The 19635-nt window shown below is 37.7% G+C and overlaps 1 protein-coding gene across 2 annotated transcripts in view; it reads left to right on the plus strand.

Moving 5' to 3' along the window:
• FAP (fibroblast activation protein alpha) overlaps positions 1-19200 on the plus strand; it is a 71341-nt gene extending 52141 nt beyond the window's left edge. For both annotated transcript variants that reach the window (XM_067741729.1, XM_067741728.1), the window contains exons 18-26: positions 868-966; positions 1437-1506; positions 2251-2445; positions 7924-7978; positions 15260-15359; positions 16439-16503; positions 17005-17077; positions 17340-17413; positions 18799-19200. In XM_067741729.1, coding sequence (XP_067597830.1) covers positions 868-966; positions 1437-1506; positions 2251-2445; positions 7924-7978; positions 15260-15359; positions 16439-16503; positions 17005-17077; positions 17340-17413; positions 18799-18900 — 833 coding nt within the window. In that variant the 3' untranslated portion in view covers positions 18901-19200. The remainder of the gene's footprint in view (positions 1-867; positions 967-1436; positions 1507-2250; positions 2446-7923; positions 7979-15259; positions 15360-16438; positions 16504-17004; positions 17078-17339; positions 17414-18798) is intronic.
• Positions 19201-19635: the final 435 nt, after the last annotated feature.

Raw genomic sequence — 19635 nt, forward strand, 5'->3', positions numbered from 1 at the left:
TCTATCCAGGTCAAAACAAAGCTTACAAAAAGTCCTCTACTGCTAGAAACCCATTCGAATGTATCACTGATCTTCAGCATCAGGAGATCAATATATTTGTTCAGTTACAAAAATTAAAGTGTGAAACATAACTAAGCTCAAAGATAAACAACAGTTTTTTTAGGAGATCTTTTAAGGTGAAAGACAGAAATCATAGTGTGTATATACTGTTGTTCTTTTAAGATATATAACTACCTTGAAAGAAAGGATTTGAAGGAATAGGATGCACAGTAATTCAATTACAAAAAGAAAAAAAAGGAAGAATATCACAAAAAGAAAAAAAAAGAGGAAGAAGATCCTATATTAAGCAAGTACAGCAGGAAAAGTTTAAGAAAGAAATAGATATAAAAAAATCACAGAATTAATATTTGACCTTACACATTGAAGATTTTAAAACAAACTTTGTAACTATAATACATACTTAATTATTTTAAATTTGAGGTTTCAGCAATATAGATTTTGCTTCTACCACTTTTTCAGTGAAAATATATTTTTTTAAATGTCACCTACTCAGGTCATGGCTTCATGTTGTAAAAGAAAAGTTAGAAACAGGAAAATGTGGCTGAATAAACATTGTTACTTCTGTGATTCTGCTCAGAATGTATTTTGATGCCATCAGGGTCTGTTTAAGAGACAATGACTGATGTCCTTCGTAAGTTCATCCCTGCTTTAAAGGCTGGATTAAAAATATCCTTGTCAATATGAAACTCCTTAAGCAATCCTTATACAGTTTCAGTTTCATCCATAGTAAAGCCAAAGACATTTTAAGAAAGAATTTTCCTATGGAATTTCTATTAATTAAAAATGAACATTTTATTTTTTTTTAAGAAATTAAAATCCTGGAAGAAAACAAGGAATTGGAAAATGCTTTGAAAAATATCCAGCTGCCTAAAGAGGAAATTAAGAAACTTGAAGTGGATGATATTAGTAAGACCTTTTAAAAATTTCTCATGAATAGATATGAAGCTGAACACTTATCAGCTTTTGCTTTTTTAAAACAAAATTGTAGGGTAAATATTATAATCCAATCTCTACAATATTACAGGATCTTAATTTTAAAAATCTTACTGTCACATTAAATTTTTATGAAATATCTTTCATATGTTTGTGAATAGGTTGATCTTATACTTTTCTATAGCTCCATTTCAACACTGATACTTTTAAAAAGAGTTTATCTCATTTTAAAATGTGTGCTTCTAGAAAAATAACAGTTCAACATTTCTAGCAATTTGTAAACTGGACAAAAATATGTAATAAAAATCAAGTAAAACATAGTCTTTGTTCTTAACAATTTACTAGTTATAAATTGATTTTATGTTATATGTTGTTATTAAAGAAAATAAATAATGCTATGAGTATAGTGGAATGAAGATTTTTCTCTATTTTTGTTTTTCAAGCTTTATGGTACAAGATGATTCTTCCTCCTCGGTTTGACAGATCAAAGAAGTATCCCTTGCTAATTCAAGTGTATGTAATATTTTCTTTGGTTTAAAAACTATTTACTGAAAATATGTTGGATTAAATACACATTTGTGAGATAGAATGAACCATTCTCCTCTGTAACAGTTCCTATTGATGCTGTTTTTATATATTCCCCAACTAATCAGAGTAAATAAAATATGGCTATTTAAAATAGCCTGAGAAAGTTTTGAGATTTTTAGATGGACTTGCTTGCATTTACTGTTTTGAATTTCCTTTGTATGGCAAATTGCCTAATGTGTCAGAATACCTTTGAGATAGAGAAATTGCAGCCAAAAAATATTGTAAATCATCTTAACATCTTATGTAATTGAGTTAGAAATGAAATAAGGGAATGGAATACATTTTGTGGAATCACACCCAAAATCAGTGCTGACCTACACACAATTTGCTTAAAACACCATGCATTTTTTTTAGTATATCTTATGCCTGCTTTTAGCAAGTGGCAGGTGGCAGAAATGACGAAAAACCCACACATATTCCTTGAAATGCCAACCCTAGATGTATCCGTTTTGGGGAATAGGAGAGGCTGTGTCCCAAAACAACTTCCTTGTAGCAAACCTCTGGGAAAAGCCTGGTCCTCTCTTGATTTTGAGCCAGTTCTAATGCCACTGTTATTGAAATTTTATCATACAAATGTACTGGGAAATACTAAAGGCAATTCTTGGCCATGATGGGAAGTTGAGTTTCACAAAGGAATCAGAGATTCTATCTTTTTCTTTTTTTCTGTAGGTATGGTGGTCCCTGCAGTCAGAGTGTAAGGTCTGTATTCTCTATTAGTTGGATATCTTATCTTGCAAGTAAGGAAGGGATAGTCATTGCCTTGGTGGATGGTCGAGGAACAGCTTTCCAAGGTGACAAACTTCTGTATGCAGTGTATCGAAAGCTGGGTGTTTATGAAGTTGAGGACCAGATCACAGCTGTCAGGTGAGCGCCTTCTCATTCAAACAGAAACTGATGTCAGCAAAAGTCATGCAGTCATTCTCGGGTTTCCCCATCCTTAATGTCTTAAATATTTTTTGTCCATTTTCCTAACTTCATCTAAAGCTATCATTAACCTTAAAGTGATATTTTTACCCAATATAAGAAAAAATTATTCACGGAAGAGAGAAGAAAAAGGATTTATGGTGAAAGATGATAAATACTCTCTTTCCACGTTTCAGTCATTCTAACAGACTTTCATTACCATGGCTCACAATTAGCAGAAAACTTTGTATAACTCTAGGGATGGTCTGTAGGAAACCAGACATCTGAATTTGCTCAAGCCTTGTGGATTCTACCTCATAAATTTAGAAATGGCTCAAGATTTCATCAGCACTATATACTTATAGATATTAGCATTCTTTTGTAATTAAACTAGCTATTTTAGCAAGAATGTGTTTTCCTATTTTCATTCGACAAAAAATTTCTTTTACATAACAGAAATCTACCAAAACATGTAGGGGAAAGACAGATTTATAATCTGAGTTCTTCTTCCCAACTACATTCTCAACCACAATTTATGGCTCAATCATCTCTTCCTGAAACAAAAAGAATAGAGTCACCAAAATTGTTCCTAATTTGGAAACACTGTGCAGGATTCTTCTGGATATTTCTGTATAGTTGTTGGGTTTCTGTTATTATGATGTGAGTAGGTGAAGTTGGGGAATACTAGTTTGTAAATGTAAAAGCTAACACAGGCTGACTGTACTCTTAGTCATGGATATATGTGCATGAGTGATGTCTAAAGGTCAAACACTGTTTCACAGCAAAGAGCAATTTAGAAAATTAATTTGTATGTTTCTTTTATCATCTTAATATCATCAGCAGTTATTGATTTCAATGCAGCACACACAACACAGATTATATTTAACAACTAGGAGCCAGGCCCAGACAACACTTTTCTGTATTTTTTTGTCTCTAATCAAAGCAGAAGAATTTTGACTCACAAGTAATTATTTTTTTTAAATAGAAAAGTAATCATAACCCATATGCTTTCAAATTTTTCTTTCATTCTGTGAACAGTAATATACACACACTTACACCTAAAACATTCAATGAAAAACAAAGTCGATTTGAGTTAAATCTGAAAAATTGATAAATAAGTTATTAAATAACACTATACAATCTGTAGGCATCATTCACACCTAACTTCTAGGAGGCTCCGTCTTTCTTACTGATCCAGATTTTTGGCCTTTCCACTATTTTAACATTCTTGAGGGAGTCTTCGGCCTGATAGAGAGTGATAGAAAAGATAGTTCAAAGAAAAACTCTGAGATTCAATCGTTCATGTAAAGACTGTGGTACGCCTTAAGAACATTAACACAATTGTCAGCATTATAGACGTAATTCTTTACGGTATTGTTTTTGGCATTGTGGGTCGGGTCACATTTATTTGTATTTAAACCATGCAATAAACACCAAGGACATGTAATCCTGGGACAACATCAAAAGACAGAGATGTAAATTATGGTTTGTAATTCAACTTTCCAAAGTTGGTAGAGCTAAAAATGGTTTGTTTTGGCACTGGTTAAAAAACAATCATCATTAACATCATACATCATTATATTTTTGTGCATTTATTTACCACCAAAAATGCAGCATTCAAATTTAAGAGGGATACCTTAAGAAACAGAACAGATAGAACTGATAGCTTCTTAATGTTTTTCCTTGGATGAAATGAAAATTTAAACATGAAACCCATGTATAGACCGTAACAAAAATTGTTATTTCTGGTGTCCAACATATAGGACACGAAGCCACAAATTCTATTGATTTTCACAATAATATAAATGTGTTTGGCATTTAGAATTGAAAGGAAGATGGACCAGAGGCGGTAATTGGCTACGTTTACCTTCTCTGAGCCATTTTTAGGATGGAACCTGAAGAATGTCTTCCTACTATAGATCAGGCATATGTTCGCTAATTGACTCAGCCATTCAAGAACAGATGAAATATTAGTATATGCTATTACAATACTCTGTATAAAATTGTGCAATTTACAATCTCAATATTCAGTGCACTTACAGTTTTTGAAGAGTGAATAAACCACATGCACTCAAGGGAACATGGTTATTAGATGGAACTTTTTGTATTCACCTTAGTGAACAGGGGCAGCTGTATGGCAAAGCACGTATACAGCAGTGGAGATGCCAGTTGGGACTGGCCTTGGCTTTGCTTGAAACCATTATCCTGCAAAAGGGAAAGGGAAGCCTTGAAACCCTATGCTTTGAGAAAACAAAAGCTAAAAGAATAGACTTATAGTGATAATTCTAGAAATAATTCAATCACATATCTTCCTGAGAAGTGTTTTAGTAATCAGACACTGAACGTCTGACTTGAGGAATTGGGATTGCAATTCCTCTATGGTAGTCCTCAAATTACCTCCCCTCAAAGAGTGAAATTTTTCCCTGGAATCTCTTATGAAATGCAATCTGGCTAAATTTTTTATATACCAAAAAATATCATAAGTACATATTTGGAAACAACAGTAAATACTAGTCAGGGTCAAGAAACAGAGTCAAGCAAAGCAAAGCAGGAAAAAAAGAGAGGCCCTACAACCGCACAAATTTTGACTATACATAAGAGAAAGCCCCAAAGGATACGCTTGTGAGGTCAAAGCTTAAGGAAAACTGAGACCTGCTTTCTTCAGGCTCCTCTGCAAGTGGTTCATATGTGAGACCCTTAAAATTTCAGTAGTTATAGGATCAAATATGCTCATTTGGGGTAGGTTTGGCATTTTTGACATTCCCACAGTTTTGAAATTTTATATAACTTCAGGGTTAGCAGTAAAGAAGGATTATATGAGAAAAAAAATATATCATACTGTTATACATGGTATCAATAAGAACATTTCCAAAATAGAATAATAGTAATTGATTACTAAGGTTTCGAACTGACCTTAGATTTAGGCTATTTTTATGAGAAAAAAGTTGTAAAGTCCAGTCCAGCCTCCAAAATTAGAAAAAATGCTTTTTCACTTGCTATTAACATTTTGTTGATTTAACCACATTGTCAACAGTATCTCTGATAACCCTCCTGGAAGCTCTTCAGAATTTGGAGGTAAATTTTATAGAGGCTTGTTGGTCTCAGATTATCTAGCTAACCTTTAACCTAGTCCTTCCACAGTAAGTGTTAATGTTTCATTTCCATGTTAACTATTGCACTATCATTTCCTGTAAATGTCATCCTTTCGGAATAAACCTAGGAAGGGAGTTGTTAAGAATTTCCTGTTCCCGTGTATCACCTGTTATTTGCTTTTACCCCAAATGCAAGGCAATATGATTGCTAGCTTCTGGGAGATCATAAAATCACGATTGATTTTATGGCTCAGAACTGGCTTCAAGCACTAGCAGCAAGATCATTTTTTTGACAAAGAAAGTGAACCTTCTTTTCTTTCACTTGGCTTTTGAAGTTTGTGGGAGAATTGCCGAAATGCCGCAATTTGCTGCCCGTTGTCTCTACTTTACCGTGACCAAGCGTCAACACAGGTAGCAACTTTCCGTTTGCTACTGCGTTTCTCCCCTGTAGACCCCTCAGTGTCCCTCAGAATCAGTGTCGAGTAAGCTGTGACTGACGGGGCTTCTTCCCATCTGTTTGTGCCGGGCATCTGCCCAACTCCTCTATGCATCAGAAACATGCATTTTCAATCCATGCAACGAGCAAAATGGTTGCTGTGAAATCCCTTTAAGAAATTCCATTATTTAACTAATGCAAATCACTCGGTCCTAGTTCCAGAGAAGAATGAGAAAGGGCATTAACGTCACTTAAGGCAACCAAAAAAATAGTATTTTTCTGGGGTCATGAGTGTCACTTTTGGCTCTTCCCCTCTTTTCCTTCACTGTCCCATCCAGGCCTCTATAATGGCTCATCCACTTTGCTTTTTTCTTCCACTGCTTCTGCTTCTCTAAGAGTTTCTTGAGTTTTTATTAAAACGCTCCCCAAATAAATCACAATTGCTCTAGAACACGAGCCATCAAGGAAGCATGGAATAAATTAGCCTAAAACACTCTCTTTTTGTACCAATGATGTAGTTAGATTTCTGAGGGCTTCCCAGGACTTTTTTGAAGGTTGTCTTTCAGCATGGTCCCTTGCTCCTAAGGATAGATTTATTTTCAAACTCATTTTTAAATGGATTTCCCTCAATTTCTGTGAGGGAAATTGAATGAATAATGTTCATATCCTGAAAGATGCATACAATTGTCCAAACCATGATGAACTGAGGGTACCTAAGTGTGAAATGGGAGAGGGACGGATGTGTTTCCATGGATGGATGTGACCAAAAATGAGACAGTGATTATAATGCATGTCAACCTAAATAAAAGGTTAAAACAAGGCAAGCTCAAAATTGTCAAAAAAATGAGTTTATTCAGGAATAGCAGAGGAATTGAAATTCTGGACTCACAAACTGTAGCAAGCTATGGGCCCATCCATTGAGGGTTTGGGGAAGGCTGTATTTATAGGGAGGGAATGAAAGAGGGGAGACTTCAGTGAGAGTCTATTAAAATCGAAACAAACAGAGACCAGCTTTGACTACTCCCTGGGCAGACAAAACCAATCCCATCCTACAAACAAAGCTCAATTCAGCATATTTTGAGAAACCAACCCAACTTGGGTCATTTCTTGTTCACGCCTCTGGAAACCATAAGCAAAACTTCCCAAGGTTGATATGAGGCAACCCTTGACTAACTCCCTATCGTTTAAGAAAATTTCAATATGACCAGTTTTATGGAAATCAGGCATATATGGAAATCAGTCTCTCACTCCTGAGGGCACATGTGTGCAATTTTTCATTTATATTCTTCAGTCCCATTTTAGGTTGAAATTCTTTTACATTAACATCTAAGCAAACAAAATCATAAGAATTAATAAATTTTAAAACAGCAATAATGAAACCCTTTTTTCCAAAAGCTGGAGATTTGGAAATTTGGTCCTAGTCATGGTGCTATTACTTCTGGTGTTACTATGAGCCAGTCTCTCTTTTTTTTTCTTTAAAATATCTTAAGTGCATTTAATAGTAAATTCAAAACCATGTGGCTATAGTGTTAGAACCTGAGTTAACCATTTGTTTGTTCACTGCATTAAAAAACATTTTCCCCTTTCAGTCTATTCTCATTTGCTGAGTATGAGCCTGTCTCTTAACCTGAGTCCCAAGTAACTCACCAGCACAGTTAGGGTAGGAGGCCTTACAGCCCTGAAAGTATTACTCAATAGATGTACCATAGAGTCTAAAGGATCCTTTTACCCCTTGCAGTAAGCATGATAATGTTCTTTTAACTATTTGTAAATGCAGCCTGATTATGCAAGTGTTTAAACAAAGAAAATGTAGCGTTTCTATTAAATCTTTGGATTAAATATGCTTGTGTAATGAAGTAAATGTCATGTGTACACACTTAAAATTCTAAAAATTTGTTTCTTTTCCTTTAGAAAATTCATAGAAATGGGTTTCATTGATGAAAAAAGAATAGCCATATGGGGCTGGGTGAGTTGTTTTGTATGTTTTATGCCTGTTATTTGGTTCATCATTTTCTAAAGTGTTCGCTTATAAGGTTTCTCATGAAATGTTAATGTTGCAACATAATTTAATCTGTCAATGGAAACAGTCAATTTGGATAATCTGGGCTTCAAAGTGGTGGCTTTAAGTGTTTGTTCCTTTTTTTCAATCATTTAGTTTCTTCCCTGTATAGCAAATTAACTCGTAATTGACACATTTTCACTTAATTTCTGGTATTAAGAGTATACTGAACTGAACCATATTCATCAGAACTTTAATTTCCTTTGTTATTTTAGGGTTAATATATTCCTTTTCTTTTATATGTCATCATTTCATTTTCATGAAAAGCTAAGATAAAGTTTGAAATTATATATCTTGGCTGTTTTGATTCTTTTTTTTTTCTTGCAATCAAATTCTTTTACCAGACCTAACGTTAATCTGTGCTAACTGGAGAGAAATAATTATTTATTACTAGTTATAGATCTTGGAGATAATTTCCCACGTTTGAAGAGCTACACAGGTTTTTTAAACACATTAAAAGGAAGTGGCAACATTTATCAGTCATGGGCAATGAAGTCACTACAAAGTTTAGAGAAATATGGGAAAGAGTTTAGATTTGCCCATTATAAATTATGATAATTACCCTTCAAAGAAGATTTCCTGTTTCACTTTTTGGTCTGAGTTTGTACATTTGCAAGTCAATTTGCAGCCATTTGTGCTTGGGTTGTTTTTCTTGGCTGTTTTCTCGGAGCGCGGCCTGCACAAGATGGAGGGAATGAAACCCAATATTGAAGGGAATCTGCAGGATTCCACTCATCTCTCAGCTCAGTGACCAGATGAAGAGCTGTTATGAATTTGTGGAAAGTTGTTACTTCAAGCCATTTGGTCCTTCTTAAAACTATCAAATGTTAAGTATCTAAACAGAATGGAATTCAAATGGGTGGAAATAAATGAAATATTTTTATAGTGAAATATTTCAGATAAGACCTTTCTTACCATCCATTTTTATGAAACTTCCTAAAGTAAATCCTTGAAAGATTCACATTTCGAACTGAACACTTACATATAATATTAACATTTCTCTTAGAGTTTCACTTTGCTTTTACTTCAGTCTTTGAAATAACTGAAAGCCACCTTTTAACTTCACTTCTAGAACATTCTAGGTATAAGTGGTTTGGTAGAGAACCATGTGTGTGGGATGATTTAAAAAACCCACTCATCACATGAAGGAGAGTGAGCTTTATCCATGGCTCTGTAACATGTTTCTCTTCTTATTTTTCTATGTTTCTGTGATCATTACACTCCATTCCTTAAATGTCAGTGTTTTTCTGGGTCTGGTCTTCATTCTTGTTGTTCTTCACTTCCTTGGGGAAACCCATGTGGTTTCAAAGATGATGATGACTGCCAGATGCCTGCCACCAGCCCCCTCCTCTCTCTTCTGAGCTCCACATTTCAAATGGCTACTGATCATATTTCCCAAATGTCTTACAGAGGCCTCAAGCTTAACTCGCCCAAGTTAAACGTATTACAGTCTACTTTAAAACAAGTCTTCATCTTTAATAAGGACCTCACCACACACCTAGTCATCCAAATTAGTTAGTTCAGAGCTATTTTCAGCTTCCCCTGCTCCCTGACTCCAATACTCTGTTGATTAGTAAATTCTATCAATTCTGCCTTCAAACATTTGAGTCTATTCTCATCATCCCCACTGACATTGCTTTAGTTCAAGTTTCTTTATATGTAATCTGAATCAGAGCTCCTCAAACTTTAGCTTGCATAAGCATCACCTGGAGAACGTGTTAAAACAGTTTCCAGGCAACCCCCCCGACCAGTACTCCAGTGTGGAGTCTGAGGGTCCACTTACATGGACCATAGATTGGGTGGTACAGGTTTAACTATTCCAGTTACTTCTTAACTAGCCTCCTTGCTTTGGTCTCACAAACTCCAATGCTGCTAATGAAGTTATTGTTCCAAAACACAATTCTTGCCATGTTGCCTTTTTGCTTACATATTTTCTAGGGCTACATGTTGACCTCAGCCTAGTGCCCAAACACATTTCCTTGCATGCAAGGCCCTTGGCAATCTGGTTGCATCCTACTTTTCCAGTCTCTCTCCCTCCACTTCTCCCCACTCTTTTTTTTTTGCAGTACGTGGGCCCCTCACTGTTGTGGCCTCTCCCGTTGCGGAGCACAGGCTCCAGACGCACAGGCTTAGCGGCCATGGCTCACGGGCCCAGCCGCTCCGCGACACGTGGGATCTTCCCGGACCGGGGCACGAACCCATGTCCCCTGCATCGGCAGGCGGACTCTCAACCACTGTGCCACCAGGGAAGCCCTCCCCACTCTTTATGAATAATTTGTTTTATGTCTGTGCTTCCTTTTTCTCATGTGTTGATCAGCCCTGTTCCCTACACCTGCAATGCCCATCCTCTTCTCCCATTCCCCATGTCTTCCTCTCTCCAAAACACAAAATTCCTACTTGTTCTTTAAGACCCAACTCAGATATGAATTTTTGTGCTCCAGTAGCTCTTTATACTACTTTTATAGGAACTGCCATGCTTTATCTTGTTTGTGCATTGCTTGCTCTCACAAGAATCAAGGAATGGACTTTGTCTTTCTTCAACTTTGTTTCTCAAATATTTAGCGCAATATTGTCCATCTCACATATCTATGATGCTGTTTAAAATGAGTTTAATCCTGTAAGTCAATGTTCCCCCAAAGGTGTCATGTTAGTATCAGGAAATTTGGGGGAAATGTTCTCTGGTCTAATAGTTTGGTAAACTATGAAGTCTATATAATAGTGTATATAGCCCCTATAGTAAAGAATCCTGTTAAATTTTGTTTAATACAGTATTACCAAAAAGTATTTGATTCCATGGGTGCCTCTTTTAGTAGTGGTCTTGAAGTCAGTAGGAAGTGGAATTGGAGCCTTAGAAAGATACTCTTGGCTGCAGAACGAAGAGCAGCCTGATGTTGGGGGAGAGAGTGGTCCAAAGGGCTAAGAGAGCAGTAATACGGGCAACAAATACCAAGGGCCTGAATTTAGGCAGTCAAGAAGGGGACAGGAATAGGCCATAGCTCTGAGTGCTCTTTTATAGTATAATAAGCAGAGACCTATGGGAAATTGGAGAAGGGAAAGAGAAAGACGTTGAGAATGACCATGTGGGTTTGTTTAGCTATCACTGTGTTCCATAAGTACCTGTTTCTACGAAGTATTAGCTACCTTAGTGGTCTGAGAAATACTCTAAAGCTAGCCACGCAATTTTTTTCTTTGGTCAATTGGTCAATAAGTTGCAAATCTTACATTTCCCTCCATTATCCAGATTAAGAAGGGGAGAGAAGGTATTTTTATCTTTTTATCTTACACTTTCATTTTTCTGGCACCAAATTAAAGTCCAGTAGCCTGTTTTTTAGCTTCCTCTTAGACATCCACTGTGCACACAGCATTATGCCTAGGAAGTGTCTGTTATGACAGCCGTTCTGACCTGGGCAATTTTGCCCCTTAGGGGACATTTGGCAATGTCTGGAGATGTCGTTGGTTGTCAGAACTAGGGGAGTGCTACTAGCGTCTAGTGGGTAGAGGCCAGAGATGCTGTTAAATATCCCACAACGCACAGGACAGCACCCAACAAAAAAGAATTATCCAACCCGAAAAGTCAATAGTGCTGAGGTTGAACAACCCTAATTTATATGAAGAAAAATTGAAGCAATTATTCTGACAATTGAAGAGCAGCAGGGGTTTTGCCTAAATTATTAGAATAACAACCTCATTTATGGGCTTTGCTTTGTTAATATAGACCTAGCCAGGTGGTGTTGAATAAGCATTAGTTCGTGATTTAATCTTAGCTCCCTTCTCTTCCAGTGACTAATTATAAGCAATTTGAATTGCTATGTGTGATCAACGATGTAAAAGTAGGACAAATGCACCTCTAATGAAACTATGTTAGACTCTGAACTTAAAACTTCCCAAAGAGGTTGCCCTAATGTAGGGATATAGAGGAAGTGGCTTGTCGTCAGGCATCCTGCAGTTGAGTCTCAACTCCACCGCTTACTCTAAATTTATTCTGAGCCTCAGTTTCCTCATCACGAAATGCAACAATAATTTCCTCATCAAGTCAGTGTGAGAGTTAGATGAGTTAATAGGAAAGTCATATATTAAACAAATATTTATTCTATTCCCACTGTGTTTCAGATTGTATTGTCAGTGCTAGGGAGACATTCATTAACCAGACAGACAAAAATCTCTACCTTTATCGAGTTGGGAATGGTTGGGGAGAAAGGCAATAAGCAAGATAAATAAGTAACATATACAGGATGTTAAACAATGATCAGTGCGATGGAGAAAAGCAAAACCAAGCAAGAAAGGAGCAAGGAGCATCATACAGGATTGGTGCAATTTTAGATTAGAAGGACAGGTGAGACTTTTTTTTTTTTTTTTTGAGTTAAGACTTCAAATGGGAGGGAGTGAACCATGCCAATTTCTGGGGATAGAGAATTCCAGGCAGAGGGTGGCAGCACTTGCAGAAGTCCTGGGGCTAGATCACGCTTGGAGAGTTCAAAGAACAAGAGGGCTTCCCTGGTGGCGCAGTGGTTGAGAGTCCGCCTGCCGATGCAGGGGACACGGGTTTGTGCCCCGGTCCGGGAGGATCCCACATGCCGCGGAGCGGCTGGGTCCGTGAGCCATGACCGCTGGGCCTGCGCGTCCGGAGGCTGTGCTCCGCAACGGGAGAGGCCACAACAGTGAGAGGCCCGCGTACCGCAAAAAAAAAAAAAAAAAAGAACATCAAGAGAGCCAGTGAGCAAGAGGAGGTGGGAGGGGGGAGAGAAAGGACACAGAGCCTGTGGGACCACAAAGACTGTTGCAATGACCTTGTCCATACAAACATTAGCTAGTTATTATTATTGTCTGTAGGTGAAATGTTCCAATCTGCATTATAGCTCCCATCAGAGTACTATTCCATAAATCCCTCAAAATTCTGTGCCCTTCTAAGAATGTTTTTAAAGATATCCTTCATTTAAACAAAATGGCAAGGCATCTAAGTGCAAAGGACAAAATTCTAGAATTCTCATGGCCAATCTGCTCCGTGGGTTCTTTTCTTTCTGCAGCCACCCACTCTGCCTTGGAGCCCCACCCATGGGAGAGCAGAAAAAAGTCAGCTCGGGTGGTTTTTTTTCTCTTTTTTTCTACAATAGAAACAGCTTTTCTAAGCTGCCTGAGAATTTCAAGTACACCTTCTTTTATTGTGCTGCTGCTACACTCGTTTGCTTTTACAAATTCCTAGAGGCAATTTGTATTCATGTTGAAAGCATGACAATTTTATTTACATACTGCCCTATTATCTAATCACTGAATAGATACAAGTTAATATTTTTATAATTCCTAAGATTTTGGACAGAAATGTTCAAAACCCTTTTTACTATATGCAAATGCTTTAATTTCAAATGTCACTCCATGCTATTTTCTGTTCTGGGGCATAGGAGGGGAGAAGCAGAACCCAGTATTATAATTTGCAGTGATCACACTTTTCCAATAAAACCATAAACAGTAATCATATTTCTAAAGGACTCAGGCTTACTCTACTTTCATTTAAACCAAAAATTAAGAAGGAAGAAGAAATCTTTTGTTTCAGTAATAGTTGTTGCTAACCTGCTGATCAAAACAGATTATTCTTATGTTTTAAGTGAAAGTTTGATCCTGATAGAGAATTTTCACTTATCAAAATGATTTTTAAACCCACATGTTCCTTCTATTTTAAAATATATTTTTCCTCTATTAAAACACATTTTAGTTCTTCTCCAAGTATAATGAAAGGAGGCCACGGTATAATTGGAGCTGCCACTTTTAGTCTGTGTTTTGTAGCCAAGGGTCCTCAATAAGATTCCCCAGAGTTGGAAACATAAGACTGTAAACTAGTTAGTTAGCATTCTTTCTCTAACAATTGAATTCAGCAAGATGGTTTAGTTTATTCCCTCAGGCCATGTATTTCACGGATTAAGACTAGACCCAGGCCACTGACCTGCTGCCTGATTTCACCACGTCTGTCTCCTGTCTCTCCCTTGCTCTGTAGGGCTCTCACTCCCACTCTCTCTTTCACCCTCTCTCAAGACTGACTTTTCTGTAGCAAAGGATGATAGGATCTCTCCAGACCGGAGGGCAAATGATTCCCAGAAGTTTGTGGCAATAAAGTCCTAAAAGCAAGGCACACCCTTAGTTAGAGAGTCACACTGTCCTCTTTTGATTTGTAAGGATGTTCCTGTGTTGGGGCAAGAATAAGCCCTGAGAGTCACTTCCTAATCTAGCACACACATTTGGGGTGGAGGGGAGAGGGGAGGGGGGAGGAGGGTCTATGTCCCAGAACATAGACCATGCTCCTAGAGGAAGCATCTCTCTCCCAGCAGGTTAATACAGACAAAATTTGCCTTCCAGGGAGAGATGAGCTTTACCGTGACACTCTGTTCATTTCTTCATTTTTAGGAAAAGGTTCAAATTTTCAAGTGACACAGGCACACATCTCCTTCTGTTATGAGGGTCACATTTCTGAATCACCTACCAATTCCCTGGGGAAGAAAATTGATGAGTGCTAAACCTACTCCAGACTCTGCAATTTGTATCCCCTTTTGTATTACTTTATTTTTCCATTAAGTTGGGGAGGGGGGCATGTAAGATTTTTTAAGACACCAGTGGCTTTTCCTCCTTTGCGCTGCTATGCCAGAAATCCTCAAAACAGAATTCGTAACACTACCTTATACACAGACTCTGGCCGTGTCTTAAACTACTCAAAAGGTTCTTGTGTCCTTCCCTTGCTGTTCTGTTATGAAAATAAATGAGTAAATATATAGATATAAGTGCTGCCTCACAGGAGCTTTTTGCACGTTATGGGAAGTATCTTGCTTTTACTTTTGGGGAATGATCTTCTTTTTTGTGTATTTTTTTAAAGTAAAAATCCTGTTTTTGCCATAGCAAGGTCCTGGTTGGAAAAACATAGAGGGGGGAAAAAAAGAATTTTGCAGAAAAATTGCAATTATAGTATCTCTTAAACTGCCCACACCATGTTTGGATCAGCACACCAAGTATTTGTAATTGACTAAGCTGAAATTGTTGTCATGTCTGGTGGAGTTTTCTACCAAGAGTGCAAGATAGACATTTAATCTACCCTATCCATATTCCCCAGCTCCCATCAGCACTTATTGTGAGTAGAATTGCTATACAAATACCTTAGAGAGTTTATGAGAGTCAATCTGGGACTGACTTGTAACAATGTCTCTATAGTCCTACGGAGGGTATGTTTCATCGCTGGCCCTTGCTTCAGGAAGTGGTCTTTTCAAATGTGGAATAGCAGTGGCTCCAGTCTCCAGCTGGGAATATTACGGTATGGAAACATTGCATAAATGTTGCTGCGAAAACATTTAACACATAATTACTCTATATTTAAGGTTGCTAGGAAAACAAATTATGCAGTAAAATTCACCCCAGCATCACTGGGAAAAATACAATCTATAAATGAGGTTGTTTATATGATTCATTATAATCATGTTGCAATAATCGCAGCAATTTTAAGACGAGGAAGGACTCTTCCAAAACCCAACGTAAGTTATTCTCTTCCAGAAACCGTGTGCCCCCTGATGAACCAAATCTTTAAAATCAGAGTTAACCCTGTTTTCACAGACACACACAGGTGCAGCTGAACTAGCTTTTAAGCACATCTTAGGGAAAGTCATGACGTGACCAAGCAAATCACTGCCATGCCACCGTTTGCAGCTGCCTGTTACATTGCTCTAGAAATCAAAGAAACAAAAATTTGTTCAAGAAGTACACCTTCCGTGTGTGCCTATTTTTATGATGAACATCAATGCAGGACGATTATTTGGAAATAACTCTAATAAATGCACAAAAATTAGCTTTCATCAGATCCTCTTCCCTGTCTTGTGGTGGAAATGAGACAATTGTGACTTGTAGGGAATCTCCATTCAGAGAAAAAACGTGTGTGTGTGTGTGTGTGTGTGTGTGTGTGTGTGTGTGTGTTTTGGGGGAGGACTTGGGGGACAAAGTTCTATCCCAAATTAATTAAGACACCAATAAAGGTACAAGAGGTGGCTGCATTTGTGATTTCTTTTAAAATATAATGAGGTCATTCCTAGCTCAACATTCCCCCCACTGAAGAACTTTGGGTAGAAGTGAAAAAGTTTAAGAGCAGCCCTTTCTATCGTTAGCTGCTCCTGTTTCCACAGTCTTCTCCTGCATTGCTTCTCCAGCCCTACTGAGGCAACTTGCAGAGCCAATGACTTGGGTGGAGCGTTACAGTAAAGGGCAGCAAGAACCTTCCTCGGCAGCTCCACCTGGGAGATTGATGAGCAGTTATCAAACTCGGGAGTGGGGGGTTCTTGTTGGTTAATGAAATGACACATATCACATGCAAACAACACACTCATATACTCATATGTTTTACAGCATCTATCTACACAGAGCGATTCATGGGCCTCCCAACAAAGGATGATAATCTCGAGCATTATAAAGTAAGCATTTTCTGTTTGATTTAGGTCATTAATTTATTTCAAATGTGCTAAATAATTGGAAAGCAGTCATTCAGAGTTTACAGTTTTGCTGGGTCCCCAAAGCAAGTATGATCATCTTTTGTCAGCTGCAAAACACCTCATTAAAAAGGAATTGACTCCTTTTGGATTCTATTTTTTCTTTCCCCATCCTCCTTCCCTAACTTCCCTTTTCTTCATCCCCCTCCCCAGCCCCTACTCCTACACAGCTTGAGCGGGCATCATTTATGCCTAAGGTCTCACTCATATGTAACATATGACACATAAACTTTCAGTTTTTCAAACTAAGAATCAGATGGAAGTAATGCAAATGATGATGAAAATGTGTTCCTCTGACTCTTAAATATTTATCAACCAAAGCAATACATAATTTCAGTATTGGTGCTAAGTCCATTGCACAATGATTTAGCTAGTTTTCTATTAGAACTTGCAGCAACTAAAATGTTAATTTTTCCCCTTTTCCAGAATTCAACTGTGATGGCAAGAGCAGAATATTTCAGAAATGTAGACTATCTTCTCATCCACGGAACAGCAGATGGTGAGGTTTAAGCAAGACTCTTACACATAAAAATACTGAGCCAGCATCACTTTGTTTAAGAAACATTAAGCATCCTCCTATGCCTGTGCTCAGGGTCAATACCTAAGAGTCAGGGACATTTCCATAAGCGAGTGTGATTACTCACTGCTGACAATGTCAACTGCATGACTAGATAATTGTTGGTGTTCATTTCCAGGCGGTACATTGTCACTCTGTGCTTTCTGGTATTTAACAGCACTTTAACTCTCTCTCTTTGTTGCAGATAATGTGCACTTTCAAAACTCAGCACAGATTGCTAAAGCTCTGGTTAATGCACAAGTGGATTTCCAGGCAATGGTACATAGTTTTGTTTCACTCATGTTCATGGCCTTAGACCCCTAAGCTAAAAGGAGGACACTTCTTTTTTTTTTTTTTTTTTTAACACTAAAACCTGACAAGGAGGCTGTTAAGGTAGAGTAGACAGAACATTAGCAAATGACTCTTGGATTTTTCATGAACTCCCTGAAGGACACTAGTCAAACCACGTCACCTCTGTTGATCCCAGTTGAGTCATATATAAAATAAAGGCATCCACAAGCTTAGAGGATCTTCTAGCTCAAACATCCAATAGTTCTGTGGTCCTACGTATTAAGTGTAGCTATGTGCTTAGAGTCCCTGTAAAATCTGAGAGGCTCAAAGAAGCTAGAAGATTCTGTTTATTCAGTAAGAAGCAATCGCAGAATGTTATGAGACCTCAGAGGCTCCCTGAAATCAGGTGGTTCCACAGAGTTAGAGAATCCTTCCAGCTCTGCGTTCTCAGTGCCTGGCGTGTGGTCGGCCCATCACAGAAGGTCATACTTTTACTGAGTAAATGAATAAATGAGCTAGCTGTGAAATCCGGTTGCATGAAGAATGGGAAATGGAAACAGAGAGGAAAATAAGGCAAAAGCCAAAGCAAGGGACACAATCCCTGGTGGCTATTGTTCCCCCTCTTCAGGGAACATAAATTCTCCCTCACTTGCTTACGTTGCCCAAGCACCTAGAAAAGGAAACCCCCATCTTTTGGAAATTTGGTTTCTTAAAATAATTTAAAGAGGGTGAGGTGAGATTTTTCTGATCTTTTTTTTACCCCATTCACCCATTTTTGAAATTGTGATTCCCAAAGTAAATTCAACTCATAAGTACATAGCATTACATCAATAACCACTAGCCACCTTTATTCAGTGAAAGCAATAATCTTACTGGCAACTCTCCAGCAATAAAGTTTCAATTTGTAATACCATCTCCTATGGAGGGTGTTTACAGTTACATGTATTGTGAATTTTCTGCAACAGATAAGAATTAGATTCATGGAATTTTTGAGCTAGAAAGAGCCTTAGAGAAAATCAAATCCAACCCCCTCATTTTTCAAATGAGGAAACCAAGCTCCACAGAAGCAAAGTAACGGACCTAACGCCCCAGCTCTGGAACCCAGGATGCTGGCCGCCGTGGAAGTTCAGCCACCGAGATCTCAAAATAGAAGTTTGAAAAATATGAAACAGTAGTGAAGGTTAATAAAAAGGCTTTAAATCTTCCTGTTCTAAATGTTTACCTGTAACCTATTTTATTTATGCAAGTGTTCTGAGGTAGACTTCCAGCCATAATATTAGAAAAATTATCAGGTCCTGAGAGGACAAAAAGCCAAAGCTGGATGCATTGTGTGTCTGCAGGAATAAAACAGGTTTCTTCCCTTTGTGTTTCAGTGGTACTCAGACCAGAACCATGGCATATCCGGCCTGTCCACGAAGCACTTATACACCCACATGACCCACTTCCTAAAGCAATGTTTTTCTTTGTCAGAGTAAAAACGATGCAGATACAAGACTGTATCACAATCTGAACACTTCCTATAAATGCCTCAGACTGTTTGCTTGTTTTACTCTTTATGCTGTTAAATGTTGGTGTAAACAAACAAACGAATGTTGTTCTGAAGGCTGACAGAAAATTCAGAGGACTCAGAAGTTCAACCTAAATATTGTTTACATTTTCTGGCACTCTGTGAAAGAAGAGAAGAGGAGGCCATACCTTTTGCTTTGTACACAGACAGTGTTTTATCACCTGTTCGTTTGAGGGGAAAAAGAATAAAGTCAGAAGTTAAAATGCTATGATTTTCTCAGTGTGCATTAATTTCAGGTTCCCGTTTCTATCAGAGAAAGAAATGCTTATGTTAGGCAAGTGCTTGAATAATATTAGGTTGGTCACGAAGGAGAAGAATCTAGAAGCAGTTTTGGATTTTTGTAATTAGAACTCCAAATGCTGGAACACACAGCTCAGAGTGTGCAAAAGCATTGTTCAGAAATCAGGTTGGCAATACATTTTGTAGAGGCACCCTGACGTTTGCACTCTGTGCTGTCCCTCCAAGAAATGTTTATTAAATTTCTCCCAGAAGATTTCTTCAACATTGCCAAAAGCATTTGATAAAGATAAAGTCAGAATTTTGGATCCAGGCTCCTTTTAAGAAATGCTTCAAATTTGGAAATGTTCCTATTTTGGATCCCTTTTTAGAATGAGTAATGGTTAACTGTTTTCTGATTGCTAAG

Source organism: Pseudorca crassidens, chromosome 6, assembly GCF_039906515.1.
Source record: "Pseudorca crassidens isolate mPseCra1 chromosome 6, mPseCra1.hap1, whole genome shotgun sequence".
In the NCBI taxonomy this organism is placed as follows: domain Eukaryota; kingdom Metazoa; phylum Chordata; class Mammalia; order Artiodactyla; family Delphinidae; genus Pseudorca; species Pseudorca crassidens.